Here is a 14951-nt window from a genome sequence, read left to right as displayed (position 1 = left end):
TCTTAGTAAAACGAATAGCAGAATATTTTCGTGAAGAAGGTGACAAAGTATCTAGATCTGAATTTTCTTTTCTTTCTTGTTATAGCTTGGAATTTTCAATTTCGTCTCTCTTCTTTGATATGAAGTGGAGTATTATTTTAAGTTTGTACATATGCTTTGTGAGCAGTGTTTACGCAAGGATGCAATCTATCCTTCCGAGTATATCGCGACCAAATGTCAATCGCAGTGTTCACTTTGCAGGGGTTCGCGCCCCGCGTGAGCACGTCGTACATTCGCGTGCGAAATCGGTACAATGCAATTGTCATCTTGTAGGAACCAAGACCTGTTCGCCGGAACAATTCACATGCCATTCGGGAAATGGCGAGTGCGTGGCACTAACATGGATGTGTGACGACAACCCAGACTGTTCGGACGGTTCAGACGAGGCTGAGTGCAGTAAGCTTCTGCACGTGGGCTACTTTTTCCATATGCTTGCATACTTGTTCTTTCTATTATTTTCATCTTATGTCATCGTATGTTGCACGTTACGTCTCGGAGATTCTTTATTTAGACATTCTTTAGTACGTAATTCACTGACAGTTTCTGCATGCAAATTTCTTAAATATATTCTGTATCTTTGGAAATGTAATATAAGTCGCAACTACTTAAAAAAAATATTTAGATTGTTTGTATGAGATATTTTAATTACAAATCTAAGCTTTGAGATGCAAGCATACATTTTTGGAATTACAGTTTTACATTAAATATTTTATTAAATTTCAATCAAATGTATTAAATATATTAAGTATATTGACGTGACAAGAAACAGAGACGTAGACGAACGCGCGATTATCATGCTTTAAATAAATTATATTTATGTTTTTCATGAATATTAATTATAATAACAGTTCAATCGGTGATCGAGTAGTACTGCCTTGGGACAAGCTAAAGTATATTGGTGAAGGTTGCTTATGTAAGGGGACTTATAATGTGAATTTATAAGGAAAAGAATGTAAATGTGATAGTAAAATGTCCGTAGTTGCTTTAAACTTTAATATATTTTAAATGCATACAGAAAACTTTCACAACTAAAACATAAATATTACGACGTATCTTTTTGTCATAGAAACAGGTTGCACGAGTTACATTATTATGTATATTTTTATTGATCATGATTACTATATTCATTTATGATATATTTCCGTAGTGCGTTGATTTTGGTTGATTATTCTTTCCTTGCTGTTTTACCGGTCAATAATGTTAAAATCCGCAAAAATTGATAATGGGTAAAACAATTAATTATATAAAAAAATTTATTAGAAATTTTACATGAAAAATTTCTTTAAATTTTTTCAAGTATAATATTTTTCCGTTAAAATTCCGTTAAAGTTAAAGTTAAAGTGGCAAAAAACTTGATTTAAATATAAAATGATTAAGTCGGAAATAGATATTACCCACGATCTAATTTCTGTGTTCTATAATTAATTCTCTCATTTATTTTCTTTATATATCTTAATTATAAGTTATTATACTTATTATCTCTTGTTTCTCTCAGTTGGAGAATTCCCGATCGTAATACTTGAAACTGGAACTTAATACGTAGCTTTTTTAGATGTTAGATAAAGTTGTGTCGCAGATACCACTTGCTGGAGGAGATAATTATCTGGCTTGAAATTACGAGTGATTGCCGGAACCTCTAATTTTCTACAAAACTCTTTGAAAGCGCAATTGGTCAATTATAGAATACATAACATCGTAAAAGAAAAAATTTTTTCCTCAAGTCTGATATATTTCGTTATCATATTTCTTCCTAGAGTGGTACTTGCGCACGAACTTACATTAAAGCTGCATTTATGTTGGTCTTATCAGATATGTAGGTCTTTGTATTCTTGTTTAAATTATGTATTAATGCATAAAAGCTGTTGAAATTACTTATCAGTCAATATTTTATCTTCTTTTAATTAAAATTGTGAATTGTGTAACTGTAACTGTTTCCAATACGACCTATTTAATTAACATTCAGAAGTTGTCATATATTTTAAAAAATTAATAGTATTTTCATATTTTACTATAAGAGAAATTCAAAAATTCAATCGTATTTCTTATTATTAAATACCATTATACAATATTATATATTAAAGAAAAAAATGAAACTGAATTTTTTTGTAAAAAAAAGTTTTTCTAAAAACAGAAGATTTATACAGAATAGATTATTTAAGAATAAATTAAATATAACATTTATATTAATATAAACATTATTTAAAGAGTTTTCACTATTTGTTTTAAGAGGAAATTTATCAGTAGAAAATATTAACGCGCAAATGTCATCGTGAACGAATAATCTCTCTGTGCTGGAAAAATTTATAGTTATTGCGAAACTAGACAAAAACGTACATTATCTAATCATAAAGGTTATCGGAAAGGTTATCGGATCAGTTGATATTACTGCATATATTTTGAATTTACAGCGTAGTACAGTTTATTAAAAAATAGAAAGAATCATTAAACTTTATCAGGTTCTAAATCGTATTGGATGCAGTATTTTATATTGCAAAATTACTTATAATTATTGACATAATCTTTCTATTCTAATTTATATATGTATCTGCTGTTTTTTTTATATTAATTATGGCTCTTTTATTATTTGCAATATTTTTTTGACGAATGATTTGTGATAATTATTAACAAATAATTTATAGAATTATTAATATAACGTTAGAAAAATTCTGTAAATATTTGCATTAGTATTAACATCATTAATTGTTTTCCGATTAAAGCAGAGAATTTTTTGAGCAAGCTTTATTTTCCTTGTACTGATCAAATGTCAACCCCTGGCATGATCAATGTTGTTGCACGAAGAGAATTTCTGTTGCAAGTAAATCACGTCGTTCCACTTCTCTCACATGAGAAATCTTTTGCCTCAGACGACACTTGCCGGTCTGACGAGTTTACCTGCGCGAATAAGCACTGTATTCAGCAACTGTGGGTCTGCGACAACGACAACGATTGCGGGGACAACAGCGACGAGAAAGGTTGTGGGCCAAAAACGTGTAATCCTAACACTGATTTTGCGTGTTCTGAGAATTATTGTATAACGTCGCGATGGAGATGCGACGGCGATTACGATTGTCCCGATCGATCCGATGAAATAGGATGCAAGGTACCTCGTCTTTATACTGATGTTATCAAAGTATTGGTCGAGAAGATTCGCGCGGTCTTTTCAATGTTAAGAATAAAGAAGCCCGAAAAAAGAAATGCAATTTATATGATATGACATTGTATGTAGATCTAACGTTTTTTTGAAATTCTTTTAGGATATTCAGAACGGGAAGAAGACGAGTCACTGCGACAAGGAGTTCGATTGCGACGACGGTGTTACTTGTATTCATCTGACTTGGGTATGTGATGGTGAAAAGGACTGTCCCAATGGAGCAGACGAATCCGCACAGAGATGCCACAATGTCACCTGCAGGCCCGATCAATTTCAGTGCGAAGATCGACGTTCTTGCATTTCGGGTATCTAAATATATTTTAAGATATATATATATATATATATATATATATATATATAATATATATAAAAATTTTTAATTTATATATATATATATATAAATTATAATATTATTTGTATTTATAATTTGTATTTATAATATGTATAAAATATTTTAATTTATTAACGATATTCTGAAGATATTCCTCATAAGATTTATTTCATGCAAATGGATAACGACATATTTTATGAATGAATAAAAGACGACTGCAAAATTAAATTCAGACTTAACGTATTACGAAAATAATCAATAAGCTATTTTGAAAAATATTCATGATATTCATTTTATCATCTCAGATTTAAATCATTTAGATTTAGAAAATTGATCATTTTATATGATAGTTGCGCAAATCGCTCTATTTTTCAACAATCCATATGCGTAGGTCATCTGTATTGTAACGGTAAAACTGACTGTGCCGACGGAAGTGACGAAAAGAATTGCACGAGTAAAGTCGTAAGCTGTGATCCACGGATTCAGTTCGAGTGCAGCGAGGGCTCATGTATTCCTCTGGAAAATGTCTGCAACAAAAATCCAGATTGCATCGGCTGGGAGGATGAGAGCACTGAACTCTGTGGTGTGAATGAATGTGCAAAAAACAACGGTGGATGCTCGCAGATTTGCGTCGATTTGCCTATTGGTTACCGATGTGACTGCCATGCGGGCTATAGACTCATCGACAACCGCACATGCGATGGTATGACCAAGGTTTTTGTTTTTCTAAATGTTAACATGTTAATTCCTTAAAGTTTCTTATCTCTCACTACAATTATATATTGATTAGCTTCGGATTGTTTCTAAAGAAATTATTTTATCTTGCAGACATAGATGAATGCTTAGAACCAGGTAGCTGCTCTCAATTTTGTCAGAATGAAAAGGGCAGCTTTAAATGTAGTTGCGCTGCCGGTTATCTTAAAGATCCGCGAAATTTAACACGCTGTAAAGCCGCAGAAGGACATGCGAGTCTATTATTTGCCCGTCGACATGATATCCGAAAAGTAGCTTTGGACCGTCAAGAAATGACTGCTATTGTTAATAATACTAAAATGGCAACAGCTTTAGACTTTGTCTTCCGTACCGGAATGATTTTCTGGAGTGACATCAGTGAGAAGAAAATTTATAAGTATGTCGTAATTATCTTACAATTAGGAAGCCTTTATTATTTAGTTTTATATTGAGAGATATATTAATTGAATGATGTATTTAGAGCTCCAATAGACGAAGGAAATGAGCGTACAGTCGTTATTGAAAATGATTTCACTACATCGGATGGATTGGCAGTTGACTGGATTTATAGCCATATTTATTGGACAGACTCCGGAAAAGATACTATCGAATTGGCCAATTTCGAAGGAAATATGAGGAAGACTCTAATACGAGATCGCATTCAGGAACCTAGAGCGATAGCGCTAAACCCATTGGAGGGTTGGATGTTTTGGACAGACTGGAGCGACGAAGCTCGCATTGAACGAGCGGGTATGGATGGTAGTCATCGATCGGTAAGAGAGAAATGTGTTAATTAAAAATGTGTTAATTAAAATAATGCTAATTGAAAATTATTAATCATATTATCAAATGTTATAAAAACTATTTTTTTCTCTTATTTAAATGTATACGTATATATGTGCGCGTGTACGTATGCATGTGCCTATAACAAAAAAGAACATGATTAATAATTTGCAATCTATTAGATAATTGTTTTTTAGAAGTTTAAAAAAAAGCAACTATAAATCATTAATAAAACGCATTATGTATATGATTGGATAATTTGTCTTGATTTCTTCTAATAAGAGTTTATTGCAGGTGATAGTCGGCAATGACGTCAAGTGGCCTAATGGCTTAGCTTTAGATTTGATTGGTAAGAGAGTATATTGGGTGGACGCAAAACTGAATATCATAGGTTCCTGTAACTATGATGGTACTGGCAGACGAACGGTTCTGTACTCTCCCGATAGTCTTAGACATCCCTTTAGCATAACAACTTTCGAAGATTATGTGTACTGGACCGATTGGGATAAGGAAACGATCTTTAAAGCTAATAAATTCACGGGCAAGGAAGTAGAACCCGTAACGTCAATCAGAACGCTTCAACATCCAATGGTAGTCCACGTATATCATCCTTATAGACAACCCGATGGAATGAATCAATGTCAGGCTGTCAATGGACATTGCAGCCATTTATGTTTGCCAGCGCCTAAAATCAACTCTAGATCACCATTATTGTCATGCGCCTGTCCTGACGGCTTACGGCTATTGCCTGATGGATTGATGTGCGTAGAAAATGGTGAGTCATAAGGAAGGATATCGTGATTGACGAATGACCTTCCAGTGCTGAACTACTATATAATTTGCAACTGCTTCGTCATAGCAGTTATTTCATGAAGGGTGAATAAATTAAATTGCTGATTATTCTAACTGAATTGTGTTTCTAATACAATACAGGACAAACCTTTTTTTAAATGGCATTAAAAGTAATTTTTTAAATATTTGCAATATATAGATATTAGGAATTATAAAATTTTCTAAATAAATAGATCATTTTAATTAATAAACAAAACGGAAAGTTATTCGTCAATTTATAAGTACGCTATGCATTTTCTATAGCATGGCATATCACAAGAATAAAACCTTTTAGCATTGCATGCTATTGGTGCATTCTAATTTATTAATGCGTATTATCCAAAATAGGAAAATGCTTAAAATGCGTTATATTTTGTTTAAATTCCTCTAGCTTTTATATTCATAAGTTATTGCATACATGCAAGTAATACACGCATATATAATTATTAACGTTGATATTTCATAATATTTCTTGTAGTGATAAATCATCTCGCATGTTCATTTTTATATAAATTTATAAGTAAAATAGTACGAGCAAGACGAGCAACAGGGCGAGCAAGTGCTTGAATAAAAAAAAGTTATGAAAAAAGTATATAATAAAATTTCTAGTGCATATGGTTGATCATTCTGTTTATAGCACATATAAAAATTTAATTTTTTTCTTATTATTAGAAAGTTGCTCCAAGATGTTATGAGTTCATTATTTCATTTATTTGCATTCGTGTTGCATGAATTTGGGATATTCCAGTCACTACGACCGTAGCGCCATCCACGCAAACACCTACGGAGCCGTTCCAGAGGCTAAAACCTCTGAATATTACAACAACTATCAGTAAGTTTGGTTGGTTAATACTTTTTTAACATATGCATCTCCATATCGATTTTTGGGATATATTAACTCTTTACTTAATTATATTAATATGCAGAGAATTAATCATTTGAACATTTATTAATTCATGGGAATTTATGACATTCTTGAGTGGAATGCATTTAATACTGGGCTTTATAAAACTACTTATAAAGCTAATTAAAAATAATATATATATATATATATATATATATATATATATATAAATATATTAATATAATTTAATATTTAAGCATGTGTGACATATTAATAAATAAAAAATTGTTTTTTAATACAATGAATCTTGTATTAAATTACAATTTTCTAAAATTCTTTAATAATATCTAATTTATGTAATATCTAATACAAAATATAAATTTTGATCAAATTAATTCCTTTTAATTTCTTTTGAAGTCAATTCTTTTTTAATAAATTTAGTAGAAGATAAGTAATTTCAAAAAGATTCTTTCGGAAATTAAACTTAAAAAATGCAGAATTTAAATCTTATTCTTCATTTAATTCCAATTATATTTTAAATAATATTAATTAATTTTAAATCTATGATTTGAGTTTGAAACGTGGAAAATAGAAAATTGTGACAAATAAATATCTTTTTCTGCATTTCTATTACTAAAAAAATTAATTTCATATTTATTACGTAGAAAATTTATAAATAAAAACTGATTTGCTGAATTTAAAACTATATATTAAATTAATAGTATTATTTATCTAATAAATTTAATGGATTATAACTGAATAACTATAATTATTTGATTATTTATTTCAAAAATATAATTCATAACTTATTTTATAATTTATAATTTTGTATATTTTACAATCTTTATCATTTAAGGATATGTTATGAAATATATATATTAAGTGTTAGTTTGCATATAGAATGAATGTATTATATTCCGCATGTACTTTTTCTCTGAAAAATGCAATTTACTTGATAACTCGATTTTCATATCTATATTTTTTATATCGTATTCTTCTAATTTATTATAATGACTGCTGTATATTGCTAGAAAAATTAATTTATTAAGTTTTTATTAATCGATCGTATTAATCCTACAGTAGTGAATGTGCTGAAACAAAAAAAAGATTCTTGAGATGTCTTTATCCTTCAACGTCAAACATTTTGTATATTATAAACATTAATTTATTAAGTTATTTTTTACATTTTTACATGAAATATATTATTTCTAGATCCACTATCCCCAGCAGATGCAGAAGGAAAGGGCAACTCAGTAACTGAATCAACAGATCCTGGTTTAGTTGCCGGCATTGTAATAGGCGTAGTGTCTGTAGGACTGTTATTACTTGCACTTGTTGCAGTACTGTGTTATAGGCATTATCTTCATCGTAATGTTACTAGTATGAACTTTGACAACCCCGTCTACAGAAAGACTACAGAAGATCAGTTTAGTCTTGAAAAAAATAGATTCCCCCTTCCTGCAGCTACAGTTGGAGAGGAGGTAAAAATTCTTTGTCGACAATAATTATTTGAATTGACTTTTATCGAGATTTAAAAAAATGAAAATCACAAATGCTTCAATGAAAAGAATATAATTATTAAATATGCTCTTTATAAGAAAGAAAGATTTAATAACATATATTACTGTGTTGAAAGATTTAATAACATATATTACTTGTTTCTCAGGCTCAAGAACCATTGACAAGTCCTGGAACAAACGATTACGTTTAAGGTTCAATCTGTCAATGCAAAAAGTTTAACAGGCTACTGAAATACTATATCGACCAAGTGATAAAATCATGTAAAGAAAATAAGGTATTTGCGTTGAAAGCCTGTCCAAACGCATCATGCCTGCGCTCGCTCGCAAGCCTGCCAACCAACTGTGATTATGTTAATTTTTTTTGTATCTATTTCTTTACAAACTTTAGCACTTTGTCACTCAAATATATGTGTATATTATGCGTGCAACATTTAGATTTGCTCTAAGACATAAAGGGAGAAATATCTAGAGGAACTGTTGCCAAATAAGCGACTCTTATCTTCATGTATCTAAGTAGTTTAATAAGTTTTAAATTCCTATTTAATATTTTCCTTATTTAGTTAAGTAACATATAATTTGTAATATAGAATTTTTTAGATCTATTTAGCATGGCCTGGCACACATAGCGTGTGTATGAGTTTATATACATTATACAAAGTATTCAGTAATAACTGTATCACTTTTCACGGATAGATAGAGCAAATTACTGAGTAAAAGTTTTCTACTATTGTACAATTTCCGCAATAATTAATAAGTTATTAATTTATTAATGATTTATTTATTAATTTTTTACGATCCACGAATGAGTATGTCTCCGCATGAAGGAATGGCTCAGCATTATATCCTTACAGTTGTTAGGCGCGAGTAAAGCTCAGCTTCAGTAGTCTATTCACGTAGACATGCTTATTCGTATTTTTATAAATTATAAATTAATAATTAATTATTAATTATTAATTATTAATTATTAATTATTGCAAGAATTACAAAATGATAGAGAATTTCTTGCAATTCAGTATACTTCATTTACTTATTCATGAATATTCAATATATCTCTTTTACTTCTTCATGAAAAGTAACACGATTATTATGGATACTTTATAAATATATATATATATAATATGTAAGACTATACATATATAAACTTGTTATTGTTTAATTATTTATTTAGAAATATGTAATGAATATCTTTTGAAGAGAGTTTTTAGATACTTTTTTGAGTAGTATCTTAGGAGTCATGTGTAAATAATGCGAAAAATCTCAATCCATAAAAATATTATAAAAAAGATTTAGAAATTACTACATGATGTTAAAACGCGATATAAAAGTTATAATCTTGAATGCATGTTGCAAAACAAAGTATCATCTAACTAAGATAGAATAAGAGGCTATAATAATCATTTTTCTCGTCTTCAGTTATGGCAATTCTCTATTTTTTGTTATAAGAAAGAAAAATCACTTTTTATATAAAAGGCACATATATTCAATATATATATAAACACATTTTTTTATTATATATCTTTTATTATATAATCTTTAAATCTCTGTAATTTAGATTTAAGACTATATTTATATATAATCTATTCCGTGTTAATTATTCAAAGAGAAAGTCGAAAAATCGCGAGTTAATAAAAATATATATGCTCAGGAGGAATTTCTCCTTTTATGTCTGTATAATGCGTACAATGCCGATGGACATATGCAATATACGTGTGGACATATGTCAGGACTTTCCAGCAACTATCTGTATATTGATGGGCGGTCCATATCACGAAAAATATCACTCTATTTACAAATAATTATACTATCGTTTATGTAGTAAAACGGAAAGAGCATTGTTGTAACGACTTGAGCTCAATGACAGTAAGTGTGACTGTGCGTTTGTTAAAAGGAAACTGTTGTCAAATACTTCACTCTATTAAAGAAATCAGTGTATTTGTATAGAATTATTGCGTCAGGCTTAAGAATTTACTTACTATGTAATTATAAAAATAAATATGTATATGTATATATGTATGTGCAGAGTGTAACAAAAATAGAGTATAGGAACACTGCAACAAGAGATTAGTAAAAATCAAGTAATAAAAACATAATTTTTTCTTATTTTTTGTAATAACTTAAAATTGGGTAAAACAATCAGTCGTCGTTAGAAAGTGTTTTACATTGATATTAGATAAAATATGCCGTAAAGTTATTAACATATGTGACTGATCACAATTTATAATTTAACTAATTACAATTTTACATTATGTATTTAACTTTATATTTGAAAAATTATTGCTTTCATAATTTTTACGAACTTTTGTTATAGTGTTTTTAATTTTTGTAATGCTCTGTATATATATCCAAAAGATGTCCTACTAAAGATATGTATCAGTTGTAAGAATATTACGAAGTAATAATAGTTATTTAAAATAATAATAGTTTATTTAAAAAACTTTATTATAATTTGTATGTAATATATTTTGTCTTAAAATCGTAATATTTGATTTATCTTTTTATTTCGTTATCAATAAATTATTCTCCTTTTTTAACTATTATTCGTTTATACAAACTTATGAAAAATATATTGATTAAAATCCACAAAATATTTTTAGAACTTTTCAAATTTTGTATATTTTCTATACAATTGTATATAGTTTCTGAGACATAATAAAGAAAAATATAAAAGTATATACATAAATAACGACATAAAAGTATATACATAAATACAATGTCTCATAATTATTACAATGTTAAGATTGCATTTATAATTGGAAAAATGCGAGTGCTAAATCATTGTGGTATTTGCCTATTTTCAATTCTTAATTTGTTAATTAAATTTTGATCAAATTTGCGCAAACAAAGCATTGTTGATGCACATTTTTCTTTGGAATATCTTTCATATACATATTTATAATATAACATTACTAGATTAAAAATGATTAAATGTGAAACAAACATTTTAGATAAGATTATTAAAAGATATTAGGTTGATAAAAAGGGCTATGTACGTTGACAGATAGCAGATTGCTCTCATGCGTGTAAAATTGTGCCAATAGTTTCATGCTTATGCTGAAACAAATCAATTTATAATTCAATAATTTATATACACTTTATCTGGTCTTGTTTCTATGGGACCAAGGAACTTTGTACAGAAAGTATAAAATATACTATTTCTGGTTTTTTCTGCTTCTGTTTATTTTGCTTTTTGCATAAAAATAATATTAAACAACATATAATGTTAAATCAAATATGGAAAAAAACTGAAACCGAGAAATGTGCGTAATTTCACAATTTTTTGTAAAAATATTTTATATATGTAACTTAATGATTTATCGTATATTTATTTAACAAATATCTTTATTTAACATATCATTTCTTCTCAACCTTCCCACCCATGACTGTTTCCCCGGCTGTCTGTTAACGGAAACATGGTGTAATCGTAAGTGCAAGATGCAAAGTCCAAAATTAAGATATAGAAGCTTGGTGGTAATTTTAATCAAAAAATAGGAGTGCGTGTGATGAGAGTTGCAATTAACTGTGTAAATCGTAAAAGTATAATTTGTCCTAGTCACTCTATCCGCCAAAATCGTGTCAAACATTTCTATGCATCGTATGTATATGTACATATATGTACAATGGGATTCTGAAATAGTAATTAAATTTTGTCAATATAATCTTGGATTGGCTTAAAATTGACTTTTTTGTTCAAAAATATCGAAATATTAATAATTTTTTATATAGATTTATACGTAATTTAGAGTAAGAATTTTTTTCTAAAGCGAAAGAGATGAAAATAGATAATAAAACTTTAGTCTTTGTTTGGTTAATTTATTTTAATATGATTTAAATTTAATATGATTTAATTTAATTTAATATGATAATTTAATATGATTTAATTTATAAATATCAAATCTAATAATTTATTTTATACAAAAATTAAAAATGAAGAGTAAAGAAAACATGATAGTTAGTGAAAATTTATGTTTTTTTAAGGAATAATTAATTTCGAGTTAAAAAATATATGTATAAAATTTAATTATTTATTTTAGAATTTAGATCAATTCTGTATGCATATACAAGATGAACTCGCGCGTACGTAAATATACATTAAAAAAGTATATATATAATTTATTATAATGATTGTATAAATAAATATACAAACTATAAATTGCAGTAATGCCACGTTATTATTACACCTATGGAAAAATGTGAAATGTAAAATTTGTAAATAAGCCTATTTGAAAATATAAATAGTGAATCATTTTTTTATCGAGTTATGAATTTTCCCAAGTTTTCTTAAAATATCCAAAAATGAACAATACTGAAATATTATGTTACAGTTTTAATTAAGATAAGAAATCTCTCCTTTCTTGATATCAACTTGAACAGTTATACGAATTAAAAAAAATTTTTATTTATTTAAATTTTGTTTCTAGTATTTTTATTTTGTTATTATTCTTTATATATTTATATATGAAAGCTTTCTCCATAAACAGTTCTGTCGGCAAAAGCATTCCTTACCGATTTCAAAAACGATTCGATTTTTCAAATATTTTTCTTTTTTAACAATATTAGAAAGTTATTAATTCTTTTTATACTATTTAAGGACTGATTCGATAAGCAATATTGGCTGTAATAATTAATTTGGATTAAAGGAAAACAGAATCAGAGAATACGTTGTCATATGTTCATTTCAAAAGCGATTCGATTTCTGAAATATCTTTCTTTTTTAATAATATTTGAAGTTTATTACTCTTTCTTACTGTTATTAAAGATCAATCTGACGATAAACAATATTGCAATTGTTAATTAAGTTATTTCAGCAAAAATACTTTTGTATCATATAAACTAATCTCAAAAGCAATTCAATTTCTGAAATATTTTTCTTTTTTAATAAAGTTTCAAGTTTGTTAATTTTCTTACGTTACTTGGAGGCTAATCTGATGAAAAATATTTTTGTAATATTAATTAATTCTTAATGAGCAAAAGCACGTATCATTGTATATCGACTTATGTATAAATGTTTCAATCTTTTTCTTTTTATGATGTTTCAATCGTTTTCTTTTTATGATGTTCCAAACTTACTAATGTTTTTCATATAATTTGGCAATCAAATCGACGGTAAATAATATGGCAACATTGTTAATTAATTTACATTAATAAGGTATATCATCATATGCCGACTTTGAATGCACGATTTCGAATGCGACGCCATTTTTGAGATATCTTTCTTTTTTGATATCGAAATTTATTAAGTTTCATTATTCTATTTGGCGACTGGTATAACGATAAACAGTGTTAAAATATAAATATTAAATAGTTTGAAACAGTCTTACGTATTGCATGCTTTGAATTAAATTAGCAATATTTATTATGTTGTTGTAAAAATGGCAAATAAAAGCAAAATATTTCACAATTAAAATTGATACAGAAAGCAAAGATCCAACGCTAGAAACGAATTTCAAAAAATATTATATTGACAATATTTAATAATAAGCTAATGAATGTTTATTAATTTATTAAATTATTTGATAAAATGTTATAATACATATCTCGCTATTACGATATTTGCATTAAAATTATTTTAATTCGTAATTTTTTTAATATCCGAAATAAAGAAATAAGTGTTGTGTTTTTCTATATGTAAAATATTTAAATACATATGATTAATAAATATAGAAATAATTAATTAATTAAGATTGAATATTTTCATAATTTGTTATAATTAAATATTGTTAATAATTTCATTATGCGCATCTGTGAGCGATCAAAGATTGTATAAAGTAATAGCAATGTAAGTTCAGATGATAACATAAGAGACTTTTGGGTTTCTCGTCGTCAGAATGTCCGAAAAATCGGTTTGAATAACGGGAACGCACGTTGACCGAAGAGGTTGTTCAAGAACCTTAGAGCGGAGGTGTGTCTCCCCCCACATTGCTCCCACCTATTGACACTGTAATTGGTTGGTAAGAATTAGCAGGTGACTCTTCCGCCACGCTCTCATTGGAGAGCTGGTAGCCAATAGCGGGAACTTGTAATAGTGGGGATAAGGTTGGGTGGGAGTTTCTAGTGTACCTTCTGTAACTTCCTTGCTAGCGTGCTTTCCTAATATCGGAGCGATTTTTCGAGCTCCTGGCGAGACGCGCTCAAGTCGATTCTGTTTATTTGAGTCCTCCTATATAAATATGTTTTCCTAATAACTCGAACAGCTTTTCTGAGGTTTAGTAAGACTGGCGTACACCGTAAATCCTGTCTAATGTAAGCTTTTATCGAAACATTTTCTTTTATCAATTTTAAATAATTTAATTATTTATTTAATAATTTTACAAAGATTTTAACAAATATATTTTCTTTCGCGTTTTATTTTATTAAATTATATATTTTTTATTAAAGTTGAAAATAAAAAATTAATTTACATTTATTATGAAATAAATGAAATATTTTTTGGCAACCGTAAGATTTGCAAAAATATTCCAATTATATAGACCGTGTATTAATTCAGTGTCAAATTAACTAAATTATTATATATGTATATAATTATTATTAATATATTATATATACATGTACATAAAGTTATAGATTATTTTTTAATATCTTTATAATTATTATAGAATATAAAATTATTTTTTCAAACATTGATGTATAAAAAAAGAAAGAGAAAGAAATAAGAACTTTTATTATTATAATTAACTGTAATTTTTTAACTTTTTGCAATTTTATATATATATATCTCTTAAT

At 27.9% G+C, this 14951-nt stretch overlaps 1 protein-coding gene across 5 annotated transcripts in view; it reads left to right on the top strand.

Moving 5' to 3' along the window:
* The window catches only part of LOC105431671 (low-density lipoprotein receptor), a 34505-nt gene extending 22029 nt beyond the window's left edge, over positions 1-12476 (top strand). For 3 of the 5 annotated variants that reach the window (XM_089075307.1, XM_089075308.1, XM_089075310.1), the window contains 10 exons: positions 313-435; positions 2904-3139; positions 3294-3495; positions 3913-4224; positions 4350-4650; positions 4735-5026; positions 5331-5811; positions 6616-6699; positions 7924-8192; positions 8378-12476. In XM_089075307.1, the coding sequence (XP_088931433.1) occupies positions 313-435; positions 2904-3139; positions 3294-3495; positions 3913-4224; positions 4350-4650; positions 4735-5026; positions 5331-5811; positions 6616-6699; positions 7924-8192; positions 8378-8422 (2345 nt within the window). In that variant the 3' untranslated portion in view covers positions 8423-12476. The remainder of the gene's footprint in view (positions 1-312; positions 436-2903; positions 3140-3293; positions 3496-3912; positions 4225-4349; positions 4651-4734; positions 5027-5330; positions 5812-6615; positions 6700-7923; positions 8193-8377) is intronic. The other 2 variants (XM_089075311.1, XM_089075309.1) reach the window with 2 other exon arrangements.
* Positions 12477-14951: the final 2475 nt, after the last annotated feature.

The sequence above is a fragment of the Pogonomyrmex barbatus genome, unplaced genomic scaffold, assembly GCF_055798465.1.
Source record: "Pogonomyrmex barbatus isolate J1 unplaced genomic scaffold, ASM5579846v1 scaffold18, whole genome shotgun sequence".
Lineage (NCBI taxonomy): Eukaryota > Metazoa > Arthropoda > Insecta > Hymenoptera > Formicidae > Pogonomyrmex > Pogonomyrmex barbatus.
The sequence above is the reverse complement of the archived record's forward strand: the minus strand, read 5'-3'. Positions and strand labels throughout refer to the sequence as shown.